The following is a 17598-nucleotide window of genomic DNA, read 5'->3' as shown; positions in this document are numbered from 1 at the left end:
CCATCTTTCTCGGTTTTCATCTTGACAGTAATTTTAATGATATTTTTTATTGTTCAACAGATACCTCACCTTAATTTATACCTTAAAAAGCCTAATGATATCCTTTCTAAAACTGCTCCCTCTCATTTAAACTTTCCCTTTCATTTAAACTTTCTTCCAGCCTTGCATTTAATTCTGGGGAAATATATTTCTACCTTTGCAAGTGTGCTCAGAATGTTCTAGGCCTTACAGAGGTCACTTTGTTTATATCTTGCAACAACTGTATAAAGTAGTTTTTAATGAAGATTGAGGTAAATTAAATAACTTGTCCCAAGTCTCACATATCAGGAGATTTAAGCTGGGGTGTCTGGTCAGAAGCCCAAGCTCATTGCATCTACACTACTTTTACAGGATTGTCAAAGTACCACAGGTTCTCCAGAGGACCACCGGAAAAGAGAACTAAGTAGTTCATGGCACTTCCCTTCATATACAGGAGAGAAAAAACCCACCAGGTAAATATCAGTAAAGTGACAGTTCATACAAATTCTACATTAATATTACGTCAAATAATTTACACACATTACCTCATTGCAGGCATACTTATGGAATGGCGAATGGAGTAGCTTCAGGGCAAAAGCAGATTAAAGGGAAGAAAAGAAAGAAAAGAGAAGATAGCACAACATGAGCACATGAGAAACTCCCTCCGCACCGTTCTAAAACAGCAATCTCAACTCTCTGAAGTGTTTGCTGCCCAACCCACCAAGATGATATTTGTTTTCATTGGGTAGCATGGGCCACAGTCAATTCCAAGGGGACAAGGGAAGAATAGGCGGTCGCATATTCTTTTACTTCCGGTAGGTGCCCCGTAGGCCAGGAAGTCTGATGTGAATGTCTGGTTCCTTCCAGGTCAACCCAGTAGCCCATGAGCACTCTGCCCAGGGCCTGCTCCTTCTCCACCCCTTCTCCTGGTCAGGAAGATGGGAAATAGAGCAGAGCCGGCAACAGCTAACTGTTCCATTACAGTGAAACTCTCCAGAGGAATATAGGTAGTTAACACGAGACAGTCCATTTTCCACCCGTTCCAACACCATCCCTGCTTACTCCCCTCCTAAGAAGCTAACTGGGAAGGGATCAAACTCATCACCCTTTCCCCACAATATCCACTGAGGCCATTGTATGGGTGGCACTTGACTAGAATGGAAACGAACGGACAAAGAAATTAATTAAAGAATTACTAAAATAAATTCATCTGCATTATCAATCTATTAATCTCCTTAAATAGAAACAGTTTTCTCAGAAAAACAAATTCCAAAAAAAAGCATATGAGATTCCAGCTTAAAAAAAAAAAAAAGCTCAATTCAGGGCACAGTGCCTATGTGCTTCTCCAATAACTTTTTCCCTCTTCAACTTCAGAAGGTACGGAAAGTTGAAGATGAACCATCCTATTAACAACAGTCACAAGATGTTCAGAAAACATGGCAGTCTAGAGAAAGTAATTTTCTGTTTCTTGACCTTACTTTCTCTAAGTTTTATAAAAATACACAACTCTCAATATCCATGTCCCTTTTTTCCTTCTCTCAGAAGGAACTCTGCCAATATAGGGAGAAATGATGCAGAAAAGAGATTCCTAAGAGATTGGGCAGCAAGTGAAGCTGGTGTAAATGACTCAGAAAGTAGATAAATATGTGCTTACATAAATTCAAATGCCTTAGATGCCCCCACCCCCACCCCCAGTCTGTAACTCCCCGGTCAGAACACTCTCAGGAAGAGAGACTGAGTTTTTGGCGGAGGCGCGCCCACACAGTGAAGAAAGACAGCTCTGGGGAGGAAGGGGCTGAGGGCCCCCAGGCAGCGCTTACCCGATGGAGTGGGACCTGCAGCCAGGGCAGCATGGAGAGAAGAGCAGGAGCAGCATTAGCACATCAGGAGAAAAAGATACACCACACTGGCCCTTGTCCCCTCTGCTAAGAGCCCCAAAGCAAACAGTAATTCCATTCATTACAGTTTTTGAGTCTACTGACTTCTAACTATGATTCTCATGGAAACATAATGATGGTGAAACTCTCTAATGAAATCATGTGCCTCCTCCAAAGATGTCATCTGCACCAGATCACACGCAGTTTGAACAAATCCCTGAGAAGTATCAGGAAGATGCCAATATCATAAAAAAGTATTCCATCAGCTTGCATTTCTTCAGAATACTTTCACAAATGTGACTTCATTTTAACTTCACAGGAAACATTTTAATTTGGTAGCTTTTTTAAAAAAATATGTTTTTTGTTATGCCCAGAGCTCGGGGTCCCCAATAATCCACCACCAGGGAGCCTCCTCCGATGCAAAAGCAACGAGTCTTTATTGATCAATTCTAGAATTGGCTCCCAGCCTCTATCCGGCACAGCGGTGAGGCGAGAGAGCGTGTCCCAGGAGAACAAAGGTTATATAGGGCTAGCTACTTGGGGTGGGCTTTAGGGGTGACGTGAGTTACAGAGATTGGTCAGGGTTTTACAGCATAAGGGTCAGGAAGTGACCATCACATTCTGAAGGTTGGAGCCGTCCTCCACTGTAGCCTTATTAGGACCTTAGCTACATTTCTGGAGCTTCATTGGTCCACTCAGGTGGGTGGTTGGGAGAGTTAGGACAATACCAGCATTCTTGTGGTCACTCTCGGGGGGGGGGAGGGGGGGGGCGGCTTGGGCTGAGGGCCCAGCCTTGCAAGACAAGATAGAGGAGAGGGAGAAGAGTATGTCCCTGCTTCGTCCTTGAAGAGGGAGGAGGGTGTATTTCTGCTTAGTTCTGCTTAGTTCTTTCAAGTTCCGTTCTGTCCCTTCATTTTTATTGATTTCAGAGAGGAAGGGAGAGGGAGAAAGAGATAGGAACATCAATGATGAGAGAGAATCATTGATTGGCTGCCTCCTGCAGGCCCCACTGGGGATCAAGCCACAACCCAGGCTTGTGCCCTGACTGGGAATCTAACCCATGACCTCCTGGTTCATAGGCTGACACTCAACCACTGAGCCACGCCAGCACGGCTAATGGATTCTTTCTAATTTCTGCCCGACGGGGCCACCTTGTCACTGAGATGGTCCCTTAGTGAAGATAAACACTAGCATTTTTCGAGTGCTGCACACATGGCAGGTTCTCTTCTGCTGCTTTTAAAATAACTCGATGGTGTTGTTACTCTTATCCCCATTTCATAACTGACACAACCCAGGTACACGGGAGCTAAGTTGCACCTGGCTTCCTCGGAACCTGACCATTTGAAGTTGAATCACCTGGGAGCTTGTTACTAAGCAGATTCCTGGATTCCACCCAAGACTGAGGCACAACTCAGGGAGGTGCAATCTGGAAATATGTATCTTAAACAAGATTCAGAGCTGCTTATAAGTCCCCTAAAGATGAAGAAACACCGAGGTCCCAGTGTTCAAGTGAAGGGTTTCAAGTAAGTATGTGGAGAATGAATTTTATAAATGTGGCAAAATCTATTTTCTTGGATATAACAGGTAATAGGGTCTTCCCTATTTAAGGAATTATTTAACTAGTCTAGATCAATGTTTTAATACCACTGAAATGATTGCAAATTTTATTTGTAATAAAATTAAGGTTAATTAAAATACAGAAGGTTTACCTGTTAATCACATGCTGTCTCTGAAGAATTTCAATGGTGTTTATTATTAGTACTCAGATTAATGTACATTTCTCACTTAACTCCAGCCTCATGTATACCAAGTTATTAAGATGGAGCATTAATATTGGGCACAATCTAGCAATATCTGAAGTAAAAAAATAACTTAAACACAAAGATATAAATATTTCCCTCTAGGTATCAAAGTTGCAGGGTAATAAAAAATTAATAGTTTAAGAATCCAGTGAAATAATTCACACAGACCTTTTTAAAAGAAGAAATTTAAATGTACTTTTAAAGTTTTTAAAGAATGAATTTGATTTCTAGAGAAAAAGGAAATTGGTTTATAAATTTAAAAAATCACATAAGCATATCAGCTAAATGCCAAATAAACTATGACAGGTATTTAAGCAAGCAAAAAGGCATGAGAGAACAATTCTATATAACTCCTTAGCACATAATATAAAAAACAATGGTCAATACTGCAATGTTTTTCTGGTGACTATAGTGAGGACATTTGGTTCTCAGTTCAAAATTTTAATGATCACCTAATTTTATATCATAGTGAAATACTGAAAAATAACCAAAATGTGCAAGGAAATGCACTGGAAGATAATAAAGTTATTAAGAATGTAACAGACATTTATTGACATGTTCACAATATTGCTAAAGTGAAGAAAGAAAACTACCAGAAGTATACACCATATAGTAACTTTTTGGAATAAAATAATACAAATGTTATGTATTTAGCATAGAAAAATGGATGTATATAAAACTATAACTAGAATGGTTTATCAGAGCATATTCCACTGAATACATATTTTATTTTAATTTATTGGTTAAATTACAGTAATGAAAATTCATGTGTGCTGTGTTCTTATGAAATCCCTTATACCAGCGATTAAAGACATCCTCTATCTTCTATTTTTACCAGGTTGGGTCCTAGTGGAAAGGGCATCTTTGGGACAGTCCTGCTACTAAACTGACCTTCAGTCAGAATATGTCCTAATATAATAATTTATCTCAGTCACCAATCACTATCTGCCACATAACATGTTAATCCAATTAAAAAAGACTATCTTAGGAAGACTAGCCAATAGATAATGCTTCTCCTCTCTCTAGCAGCCAAGGGCTGAGCACATTCCCGGGGTTCTCTCCCACGGTACCTCATGTCTCCAAACTTCTTGCTGATGGCTGTCCCAACATTGCTGAAAGCAGCAGTTGCCTTCTGCCCTGCGTGACTCAGGGTTTCATGTGTCTTCTTGTAGCTGGAAGTAAACAGAACAACAGTTTGTATACCATGATCACCCATAAAACATTCTCTCTTTAGTGACTGTTTCTAGTCATTGTTTTGAAATGATGGGTTGGCTGCCATTTATCAAAGGGATAGTCAGACAATTAAATCTGAATTCAAGAAAAAGATCCAGACACAAGTATAGATCTGAATGTGCAGATCTTTAATCGCAAGGAGTGGGACTGTTCCAAGAGCAGAGAGTCATTCTTAAAGAAGTGTATTAACTTTACGAAGAGACACTTGTCAATGAAAGCCCTAGACATCGAAGGTGACACAGAAGTTTAAAAATGTACATTTCAAAGAGAGCTTTAAGCTTTTACTGTTACTATGGGTGAAATTAACCATAAAAAAGCAAATACATAACTAGTGTTTAACTTACTTTTCTAATACTTCTACTGGGAATAAGAAAGGCACATGAGTTAATATAACACAGTGACTTTTTCAAAAACAGTTTTAGGAATGTAGTACTGTAATGACCTATGTCTGCTCATCGCCTAGGTCTCCCGGCTAGACTGACTCCTTGAGGGCAAGGGAACCACTCATCTTTGTGTCCCCGGCATCTGCAGAGGGTGACAGGAGAAACTCAGTGAGCACCAGATGGGATGAATGGATGCTCAGAGAGGATGCTCCTTTGTGGCTCTGAACAGGAAGTGATGGCAGGAAGCATGGAGAGGAGGTGGTGGGTCCCAGAGAGAGATGCACAGACTTGACAGGTTATAAGTGACAGATAGAACCAGATGAAAACATTGGCCTGGGTTTTTGAGCACAGTGACAGGAAGAACCGTGCCATATCCACAGTTCTGAGAAATTTCTAACAGTTACTTAATAAGATGGGAAACAAAAGAGACCTAACCTGAGAGAATCAAAAGAAATCAAGAAAAAGTTTTGTACATCACTTCACAACATGCCAAGCCATTATGCCATACACTTTAAACTTACACAGTGCTGTAGGTCAATTATATCTCACTGAAACTGAGAACAAAACAAGAATGTTTGTATAGATTAAAAAAGAAACATAAATTCTTATAATGTACGTACCACCTTCTTCCGGTATATATGCTCCTCCCAGGTAAGTTCCCCCAAAGTTGCCTGCTGGGTCTAGAGCACTTACATTACCTGGTACCTCTGAGAAGACTTTATTTTATATCAAACCAGGTGTGTGTGTGAATGTCCCTTATCCCTCTATCCACCCCTTCCATCTCCTGCGTCATGTCCTATCATACTTTAAGGAAATGCTTTAAAACATGCGCCTTGGTCTTCCTTGGGACTGAAATCACTTTATTAATATGGCATTCTACTACTGTCTTTTTGTTAGCAGCTTGGAATGAGTTTACCATATGTTATTTATTTACACAATGCCTGTTTTTCAGGAAGTGTCAAAATCATATTATCTAGATCATAAAACCAAACAAAATATTCATGTACTAAACAGACATTTCCTAGCGAATATGGAAAGATCAAGGAAAATAAGGGTCAAAGAAGAACCTGGTGAGTAGGAGGGAATTTGTGTGTCTGGCGAGAGCTGTGTGAGGATAATGGGAACTTTTGTTGATTTCTTTTGATTCCCTCAGGTTAGGTCTCTTCTGTTTTCCACTTTAGTCAATAACTGCTAGGAATTTCCTGTCACAGTGCTCAAAACCCCAGGCCAAACTTATTTATTAAGATTCAGTATCTCCTCCAGTGACCTCCCCACAGCTAGATCCCAAGCCACACACATCCCCTGTGCCTCCCTGAAGCCTAAAGACAACATAGAAGAACAGCAGAGATCATTTTTAAAAAAGGAGGGGGGAATATTTTGTGTCTGCTCTTAGAGTCTCTCAAACCAGGACATGTAAAAAACTATGACACAAACAGCAACAATAAACCCGGGACGCAGGGGATCTCTTGACCTGCTATTGTATGGTTATCTTTCTAGAAAGGAGCTAATTTCAGTCTGCTCATCCAGTTCTGTTCCAATTTGAATCCTACCACAGACTAAAATATGCCAAGATCTTTCATTACCATCCCACAGATTTTCTTTTCATTATAAATCAAACTAAATAGGTCATGATTGCCTAATCAGTATGCAAAGTATTGCCTCTGGTAGTCACCAGCGATTCTCTGACAGCTAACATTCCTTTTAGTGCTTTAAAATCTAATTCTACCCAACTAACCCCATCCCAGTTCCCTCACATCAAAATGTTCATTGTATGAGCTATAGAGCTTGTCCGGGAATGGGTATCATGGACACTAACAACAGGGATTTAATTAATGAATGGAGAAAATCAATTTTGCTATCTGCCCCCTCCCCCACCCTAACATGTGAGTAAGACTTTTTCCCTTCCCTCAGCAGCCAAGAAAAAATGGTGGGAGGAAGATGCTTTCCCAAAATTATGTTGTTGACAGGCATCCCTCTTAAGAGAGAGATTGATTCTTTCCTACAAAGCTAAGTTCACATCATCCCTTAAGGTTAGTGGGTCCACACTCATCTGTATCTATGAAATGATCTCTGAGGCAATCTCCTCTAGTCCTATAGCTTTCAAGACATCAGAAGGCAGACGAATCCCGAATGTCCTGGACTTTTCCCCACTTTGTGCTCTTGGTATATAAGCTCGTTTGTCTACTGGGCATTTCAGACTTGATATGGCCAAAACGATTCTTGAGTCTCCCCACAAAATCTGTCTCAGTCTTTCCTAGAACAGTGCATATGCCTGCAAAGTTTCAGACACCGTCCTACATCCTACACAGATATTAACTCACTGAATCCTCTCTTCCTATAAAATAGGTACTAATATGACCTCAATCTGCAGATGCAGGAAGGCCTAGATTTCAACCCAACCCGCTGGAGTCCATAGCTCATGGCTTAGCCACAATGCCACACTCCCATTGCAGTAAACAGTACCCATACTCACCCAGTTCAAATCCAAGACCAAAGAGTTACATTGGATCCTTCTATTCTCCTCATCCCCTGCCTCCCAACCACTAGGAAATTCCATGAGCCTGACCTCCAAGTCCTGTCCGCTGCCTGTCCACAACTCTCCCTCACCACCATCCCCACTGGACTACGGCAACAGTCTCATAAAGGACTTTCCGGTTTCCACACCTGCCTCCCACAACCTATATCACACAAAGCAACTGCAGTGATCCTTCCGAAAGATGAATCAGAACAGGTCACTTCCTGCTTCAAACTCTGCAACAGGATCCTGAGCCCTGGGAAGAAAATCCCCACAGTTCCTCACAAAACAGAGGCTCTGGCCCCCTCTCCTCTCACTACACTCCAGACACAGCACTTGCTTTGGGCTCCTGCAACCTAGAAAGCTAGTTCTGGCCTCGGGGTCTTTGCAGAAGCCTTTGCCTTTGCGTGGAAGCTCTTCCTCAGATCATCACAAGCTCTTCTTCAGATCATCCTCATCATTCAGGTCTCAGCTCAAAGCAGCTTCCAGGACAGGATTTCCCTGACTGGGACCCCATCCCAGCAGCTTCTCCCCGGCCCCCTTCTCCTCCTGTAGAGCATCACCCTATGCCATTTAGCACTTCCTGATATTTCCTTATATGTTCATTTTATTACTTGTTCTTGCTCTTTTGCCTTTCGACACACAAAGAGAGTAGGAACTCTGTCCATCTTTGAAGCCTGTACCCCGGTGGGCTTAGATTAGCCTCTGGGTAATAATGCCTCAGAGCAGACACTCATTAAAGTTGCTGGATCAACAAACTGTCATGACCCCTTTAATGGCTTTCTATTGCCTGTGGGTAAAGAATAACTCTATTTCCCGTCTGGGGTTGCTCAGTGGTTGAGCGTCGACCTATGAACCAGGAGGTCACGGTTTGATTCCTGGTCAGGGCACATGGCTGGGTTTCGGGCTCCATCCCAGTAGGGAGCCTGCAGGAGGTATCCGATCAATGATTCTCTCCCATCATTGATGTTTCTATCTCTATCTCCCTCTTCCTTCGTCTCTGAAATCAATAAAAACATACTATTTTTTGTTAAAAAAAATAACTCTATTAACAGATGCCATAGGCCACTTCTACCTGCCATCTCCACAACAGTGAGTAACTGGAGCCTCCTCTCCTGGGGGCCTTCACCAGGGAGCCTCCCCTAGGAGGCCCCTCCTGCCCCTGTGGCTGGAGAATTCCCACTCATCCTTCTGCTGAAACATTTCTTCCTCGGGAACCCTTCCCTGGGCCCAGCTAGGTTCATTCTGCTTCCCAACCCGACAGCACCAGTATTTCACAATTATCCTTTAACTGGTGATTTGTAACTACTTATATATAAATAAAAACAAAAACTAAACTCTGTTTTCCTGACTAGCCTATACACGCTATACCCAGAGAATAAATTTATTCTATTCATTCAACAAAAACATGATACTAAGTAGGATGCCTGACTATAAAACCAATGTGTTCTTCGAACATGGGGAAAATACAAACTACATACTCTCCCCTGTGTGAAGAGGCTAAAAGCCTTCCTGGAACTTGCCTGCTCCAATCCCATGTCCCAGCAGGACTATGAGTCTCTCCTCTCACTGCCCCACCTCCCACTCTGCCCCTATCACACCTGGAGCAAACTCGGGGCACCCTCTGCCCATCTCCCTGCTCCCCCCACCTCACTTTAGCAACAAAGGGCCTGGCTTATCCCTGCAGTGCAGTTAGAAAGGACAAGCAAAACATCTAGCCTGGTTCTTACACCCAGAAGGGAGTTCAGGTCAGTGTGGCATGAAGCCTCCAGGCCTGGATTAAATACAGAGGTGACCAGACCCTAGGATTGGAGATTGTTTCACCTCACACTGTCAAGGCCATTAATGGGTCTAGGCCACCAAGGTGCAAAGACATAGGCCAAACTGCTGACACATGGGTTCATTTAATTTAGTGCCTAAAATCCAGCTACGCTTTCCAGGAGATTGTTCACATGGTGTTGCGTTATGTATTTGAAATGTATAAACATTGACGTGAGGTGTCTTATCTTCTATAATTGTCCTCAGGTTGGGGAAGGCTGGTTAGCCTCTGCAGATAAACAGCTGTGCTCCCTGGCTCCATCCTGCCCTACTGTGTGCCCTGACCCTGTCTGGAGAGCCTTGGGGTGCACAAGCACAGAAGCCTATGGGGTTGCTAGGCTGTTATAGGGGGAGAGAGTGGGTCTTCTTTCACCTGGAAACTAAAGGAAGCACAGCGGGTAAACAGAAGACTCCTTAACCCAACTCCTCCAAGAAAAGGCACTGTCATACAGGAACAAAAGGTCTTAAAGCTTAGCTTTCAGGAGTCAGCAGGCAAAGATGGCCCCCAACGAAACTGAAATAATGGCCATCCATCCCAGGTACCTCTTCCTACTACCAGGCCTCTGCATGTCCATTTACAATTTTATGAGAACAAATAAAAAATACATATTCGACAAATGCTTAAAAATCCTATATAATAAAAGTGTAATATGCAAGTTGACCCTATGGCAGAATGCCCAGTTGCTATAATGCGCACTGACCACCAGGAGGCAGATGCTCCTGGTGGTCAGTTCGCTTCCTACGGGGGAGTGCCACTCAGCCAGAAGACAGCTCATGGCTGGCCAGCACAGCTGCGGTGGCAGGAGCCTCTGCCACCTACCTCCACGGCAGCACTAAGGATGTCCGACTGCCGGCTTAAGCCCAATCCCCCAGGGAGCGGGCTTAAGCCGGCAGGTGGACATCCCGCAAGGGGTCCCGGACTGTGAGAGGGCGCAGACCGGGCTGAGGGACCCCCTCCCAAGTCACTCTAGTACAGCAGTTCTCAACCTGTGGGTCGGACCCCTTTGGGGGTCAAATGACCCTTTCACAGGGGTCGCCTAAGACCATCGGAAAACACATATTGAATATATAATTACATATTGTTTTTGTGATTAATCACTATGCTTTAATTATGTTCAATTTGTAACAATGAAAATACATCCTGCATATCAGATTATTTACATTATGATGCATAACAGTAGCAAAATTACAGTTATGAAGTAGCAACGAAAATAATTTTATGGTTGGGGGTCACCACAACATGAGGAACTGTATTAAAGGGTCACAGCATTAGGAAGGTTGAGAACCACTGCTCTACTATATAATAAAAAAAAAAAACCAAAAGCCATGTCATATTATGGAATACTGAGCACTGGACCCCTAGTATATAATAAAAAGAAACATTTTTTTAAAATGTGCAATACCATAAAGGGATCTGAGCAAAAATACAATTTTAGTGAACAAAGTTTAATTTCATAAAGCTACTTTATGGAGCATGTTCCACACGCAACGTTTTAAAAATGATTGTTGAGGTTTTTCCCCTACTTTTAGAGAAAATATTCTTTTTCTAGCCACAGTACCAAGTCAGCCTTGTAGAAAAAAATAGACAAGTGGCAAGATGGCAGACTAAGTAATTGGTTAGTATTCCATGAATGTACTTACGCAGTGGTGGTCTGCATGTCATGCCAGCTTTTGCTGAAGTTCTGTTTTAATTCATTCATCAGGTTCATGCCGAGTTTTTGCTTTATCTCAACCAGATGCCTTTCTTTCGCTGATAATACTTGTCGTAATGTTGTAATTTCGTCTTCCAGCTACAAGTAGGAGGGAAGCAGTGGGGAAAGATGTCAGACCAAGCTGAAACGTACACCTGCCCCAGGTGTGTGTGTGTGTGTGTGTGTGTGTGTGTATGTTTTCTGCCTTTAGATTCAAACTGTGATGTTAGCTCTTCCTGGGCCTCAAGCCTGCTAGCCTTCAGACTGGAGGCACACCCTGTTCTCCTAGGTCTCCAGCTTGCTGACTATAGATCTTGGGACCTGTTGGCATCCACAGTCACATCAGCTAATTCCCTATAATAAATCTCTTTCCGTATACAGAAACATATATATATTTGGTTCTGTTTCTCTGGAGAACCCTGACTAATACAGAATAATGTTTGCAGTAAGACATTATTGGTTATGAACACTTTAGGTGGTCACTAGCTTAGTCCAGAAAGAATAAAGGTTTGGGAGGAAGGAACTGAGTCTGTACGTCTAAGAGACAGGAGCTTGAGGGCACTGTGTGTTCTTCCTGGGGGACCACACACCCAAGGAAGATGAGAAACCAAGAGTGGATGGAGGGAGCCTGAAAATAGGTTCTGCCTGCTGGATAATGCTGTCTGGTATTTCTTCTAGTCCTATTAATACCCATTTTTCTTGAGTCATTTTATCGAGGGGACATTGGCAGTTTCTAATTGTTATATAACACAAATTTCTAGCACCAATGCCATCATTTCATCCTTTTCAAAAGCCACGTCGCATTATGGAATACTGAGCATAAAATGCAGCTTAGTGAAATGAAAGTGGGAGTGGATGTTTGTAGCACAGAAATACTGAGCAAGTTTAGTTAAAAAGGGAGACAGAGGGAAAGAAACACCAAATAGATGTGCAGAGACCTTGGAGATGTCAGGAGCAACTGGTAATAAGATGAATGAGATCAAATCTCCGACACAAAATATTTTAATATATTGATAAACTTATTAAAATGCATAATCTACTGCCGGTATTTACAAATATAAATATTCATTGGAGCTATAAAATAAAGTTAAAAGTCTTACTGCACACCTGCTACACACAAAGCACACACCAGGTCAGAGGTGATATTGGCTTCACACTAAGAAGCTTTTATTTATTTATTTTTAGATTCTTTTTTTCCTTTTTATTGAATTTATTGGAGTGACACTGGTTAACAGAATTATACAGAATTCAGGTGCACAATTCCACAACACACCTGTACACTGTATTGTGTGTTCACCACCCCAAGTCAAGTCTCCATCCATCACCGTCTATTCCCCTATACCAGCCGTGGGCAAACTACGGCCCGCGGGCCGGATCTGGCCCGTTTGAACTGAATAAAACTAAAAAAAAAAAAAAGACCGTACCCTTTTATGTAATGATGTTTACTTTGAATTTATATTAGTTCACACAAACACTCCATCCATGCTTTTGTTCCGGCCCTCCGGTCCAGTTTAAGAACCCATTGTGGCCCTCAAGTCAAAAAGTTTGCCCACCCCTGCCCTATACCCTCTTCCACCTCCTCCCACTGAAGGAACTTTGAGAAACACACATATCACATGGCTACAGTCATAAAATAAAGGCTAAACTGTGTTAACAACAGATTCCTCTTTTAGAATGCAGACTTGATCTAAGATGTAGCCTTTTGGACAATACTGGCTTATTTTATGTCTCCCAGCACAAGGGCAGGTCTTCCTAGTGCCAGCACTTGGTAAGCACACAACAATAAGGCAGGATGCAATACCCCCTCATCTCTGAGAAACGCAGAAATAAGAGAGAGCAAGCACGGAGGCTAATGCATTCTGGGGGATGAAAACATGCAACCTGGAAACTTGAACACAGTGACGGGAGTCTGATGTTATTTTCAGAATTCAGTTTCAGAAAGTGTTAGGAGTGAGATGCACTGGAAGCTTATTAATGTGGCCGAATAAAACAAGGATTTCTGAAAACACTGCAGGTTATTTATATTCATGGGGTCTCCATTTAGAACCTAGGCTTACCTTTTCTTGATTATAAAAGTAACACATACTCAGCTTTGAACATTTAGAAAATATAGAATGTGGAAAAAATGCATTGATAGAACCCCAGAACCCAGAAAAATCAAGTCATTTTCTAAAAGCTGGTCTATCACAGAGGTTGCATCTGCACTTAAACCTGGACTGTTATATGAAGGAGTTAAATTTTAGCATAGAATCAGTTAACTTACACTGGCCTACAGAACATAAACTTTGGACACCACCACTGACATGAACAGGTCGTGAACAGAATTCCAGGCCGTAAGGAAACGTGGAGCTGCTGCACGCTCAGTGAAGGCTGACTTTGGTCCGTGCACTCCGGAATGTGTGGCTGGGTTGAAGTCAACTGAGTGGTTCTGGATCAGTGGCCACAGACAAACCCAGCCAAAGAAGCAGGCTCTGTGCTTATAAAAATAACTTCTGCTGTGCCAGAGGAATAAGCTGATTTTATGAAGTTATTTTAAGGTGTGTCTTGGGAAAGCACCTGAAAAATCTTCAATATGATTATGAACTGTCATGAACACACACTCTCAGGACCTCAGAGCTTGAGGAGTCTGCAGTGGACCAAGGGGGCTGAGGGTACGGTGGAGCTCGGAGCTCTGTCCCCAGCCTGCAGAAGAGGCCAGAGCCAGGGGTGAAAGTCTTGCTTTCCGATGGACCAGGAGCTTCCTGCCCTCGGAGCCAGGGATTCAGAATGGAGAGGGGATGCTGGCTTCACCCCTCTCGCCCTGCTGCTTATTGTACTCGGGAAGCCCCCTGTGTCCAGCCCTTTCCTTCTGTAATGTAACCAACCGCTCCTTAGCCAAGTGTTCAAGGGTTAGTAGGTGATGCAAACAAAATACTTGAACAGAGAGTTGCATTCACAATGAGCCAGGCATCCTCCTCGCCTCTAAGTCCAAATGCCCCAACAACTACCTGAGATCTAATGGAGCCTGCATCCAGCACAGCTTTCCTCTCTATCCCCAGAGCTTTATTCTTCTGCAAAAGAGCACAACTCAATAAATCCAGCTGCTCTATGACTAACTTTTTTGTGACAAAACTAAATTATTTCAAAGTGTTTGTTGAGCTACACTGTTGACCTAAAACAAGAACTGCTCTTCAAAAGCAGCTTGTACTTGCAGGGTCTTGAAGGAATTCCACCAGGTTTGTAAGTGGTTTATCATCCCCGTGGCATTGTGATACTAAAAGAGTAGGAGCTGCTAATTATCATTGTTGCTTAAGCAGCATAGCCAGTCAATTTTGTGCTGTAACCAATGAATAATGGACAATTACCATTACAAAATACCCCCCCAAATAAATTATCTTGCAATACATCATTTATCAAATTTTACTGAATGTAATATAACAATTGTAATATGGGACTTATATAAAAGTAATAGTAACTCTCAAGATCCAGAGATAGTCATTGGAATAATAAGATTCCTAAACATACCTGAACTAATTCTGCCTTTAACTCTTCTCTCTCCTCGTCAGAGAGCATGCTAGAGAAGTCAGCACTGGCTACTGCGTCTTCATCTCTTCCTCGCAGGGGTTCAGTCTCCAACAGACCTTTAGGCAAGATTGATAGAACATAATGCAATGTTTAAAATGAATGAACAAATAAGACAAAACAAAAACAGATTCATAGAAACAGAGACCAAAAAGATGGTTGTCAGAGGGAAGGGGAGGGGAGTTGGTGAAAAAGGTGAAGGAAAATACAGTAAATAATATTGTGATAAGTTTGCTGATGTGATCACATGGATGAAACTTGGGAATAAGATTCTGAGTGGGAAAAAAAACAAGTTGCAGAAGCACACAGAGTATGGCTCCACTTATATGAAGTTGCAAAACTAAATAAAGTATTGTTTAAGGATAGATTTATAAGGAAAGCAAGGCAATGATAAAGCATTCAGGACCATGGTTTGCTCTGAGGCAGCGGGGGCACAGAGGGGGATGAAGAAGATGGGAGTGTGGGAACCTACAGGACATCTCTGTGGAGTTAATGATAGTGGTCCATTTTGGGACCAATACTTTTGCATAAGTATTTTCTGTACTTTACAATGTATTTTGTAAATATTTTTTGTATACTTAGTATTATTATTCAATAAAACAATTAAAATATATATAGTTTGTTAAAAGTCAAAAGAAAAAGGTAAATAATTATCCTACAAAATCATTCTAGTTAAAGAGTAAAAATATGGCCCAATTTGCAAAATTCTTCTGAAGCTGGCCTCACCCTCTCTTTTTTTAAATGACTACAATTATTTTTATTTATTTATTTATTTATTTATCCTCACCTGAGGATATTGTTCCATTGATATTTTAGATGGAATGGAAAGGAGGGGGAGAGACAGAGAGAGAAAAACATCTATGCGAGAGAGACACTTCGATTGGTTGCCTCTCACAGGAGCCCCCACCATGGCCAGGGGATCCAGTCTGCAACCAAGGTAAGTGCCCTTGACTGGAATTGATCCTGGGACCCTTCAGTCCTCAGGCTGGTGCTCTATCCACTGAGCTAAACCGGCTAGGACTGGCTTCACTCTTAAGTCCACTGTACCCACATCTTTTTGTCTGAATCAATGGTGCACCATCAGCACTTTGTATTACTGCTGATACCCTAACACACATCAGTGAACACGGCATCTCGCTGACCCAAGTTCATCAGATCCTCGTCCCCTCTATGTACTCTAGAGGCCAGTTTCACTGCTCAGTAATGTTCTTTTTCATGAGAAATACCTGTTTATTGTAGAAGACAGGAAAATAAAATTATCCATTTCTAATTAAAATCACTATTATTCACACCACTCCAAAATAATTATCCTTTTGGTTCATCCTTGCTGACATTTCTTCTGTGCATACATGCATATTTTCTTATTTTATATGCATTTACTAGTACTGTTGTGAACTTGATTTATTTGTTCATTCGATAGGATATCATGAAAATCCTTTATGTTTAAAACCATGTATCAACATGCGTACATTCTCGTGTGTGAATGATAATTTATCCTGTTTATTGGGAAGCTGCAGGGAACGTCTCCTAGCCAAGTCATAAGGCAAATCCTTGATGATTTCGTATACATAGTATTACTAAGACAAAGAGCACGGGGACAGACCTTTTGAAACCCACTGCATTCATTCCCCAAAGAGGCTGTGCCAGTTTCATGTATATATCAGCAACCTACGAGAATAACTCTAGATTCTGTACAAAAATGTAAATAAGTCATTTAAAGGGGAAACACACGGTCATTTATTTCTGCAAGTAAATATTTGTTTACATGTGGCCAATATATTTTTAAAGTACATTTTTATTGATTTCAGAGAGGAAGGAGAGGGGGAGAGAGGGAGAGAGAGTGTTAGAAACATCAATGATGAGAGAGAATCATTGATTGGCCGCTTTCTGCATGCTCCCTACTGGGGATCGAGCCCACAACCCAGGCATGTGCCCTTGACCGAAATCAAACCTGGGACCCTTCAGTCCGCAGGCCGACGATCTATCCACTAAGCCAACCCAGCTGGGGTGCCCAATGTATTTTTAGACCGTTTTCTAGGATAAATGTCTAAATCAAGAATCAGCAGCAATTCCAAGCACAGGTTTAAGAGCTGGGTCTGGAAGGTAAGCTACCCCCCTGCACCTGGGGCTAGGAAGCAGTATGGTAGGACATTCTGGTCTTCTCCCCGACTCAGCCTGGCCCTGGGACTCAGGGATATTGCTCAAATTTAGCTGTAACACACATTCTCAAAGTTTCCTTCTCTTGACAGTGTGAGAGGGCATGTGTCAGGAAAGGGAATAGACAATAGTTCCAGGTAGTTAGACTTTTCAAGACATCAAACATTTTTAAGTATCTTCCTATATTCTAGGAAGAAAATTCAAAATCCAACTGAATTGATAATACAGGAACTGGGAAAGTTCTAGTGAATTTAGGGAAGGGTAGACCCCCACATGCAGCAGAAAGCTTCTACTTTCCAGGGGGGAGATCCATAAACTTTATAGTGAGGCATTCTGCACCAGCCTTCAGCTCTGATCTGTCCTATGTCCCACTCCTCAAAGACGTCATGAATCTTTCAAAGTCTCACTCCCAGAAACCAGCCATTCAGGAAATCTGCCTGGAGGCCAGGTTGCTAGTTACTTCACCTCAAATTAGATCAATTACCTTCTTCATTCTCATCTTTGAAATTAAATGACAGTTCCCCGTCTTCTTTTTCGACTTCT

General features: G+C 41.9%; 1 protein-coding gene across 11 annotated transcripts in view; it reads right to left on the bottom strand.

Annotated features, from left to right (window-relative positions):
* TPD52L1 (TPD52 like 1) overlaps positions 1–17598 on the bottom strand; it is a 63505-nt gene that overhangs the window by 7533 nt on the left and 38374 nt on the right. For 3 of the 11 annotated variants that reach the window (XM_036317501.1, XM_036317491.1, XM_036317498.1), the window contains exons 2-7: positions 14842–14957; positions 14325–14387; positions 11288–11436; positions 4768–4869; positions 1839–1853; positions 564–602 (exon numbers count right to left, since the gene is read on the bottom strand). In XM_036317501.1, the coding sequence (XP_036173394.1) occupies positions 564–602; positions 1839–1853; positions 4768–4869; positions 11288–11436; positions 14325–14387; positions 14842–14957 (484 nt within the window). Of the gene's footprint in view, positions 1–563; positions 603–1838; positions 1854–4767; positions 4870–11287; positions 11437–14324; positions 14388–14841; positions 14958–17539; positions 17561–17598 lie in introns of those variants that run through there. The other 8 variants (XM_036317502.1, XM_036317496.1, XM_036317494.1 and 5 more) reach the window with 6 other exon arrangements.

Source organism: Myotis myotis, unplaced genomic scaffold (genome assembly GCF_014108235.1).
Source record: "Myotis myotis isolate mMyoMyo1 unplaced genomic scaffold, mMyoMyo1.p scaffold_m19_p_7, whole genome shotgun sequence".
NCBI classification, from domain to species: Eukaryota; Metazoa; Chordata; class Mammalia; order Chiroptera; family Vespertilionidae; genus Myotis; species Myotis myotis.
Note: the sequence above shows the minus strand (reverse complement) of the source record. Positions and strands in the feature narration are given on the sequence as shown.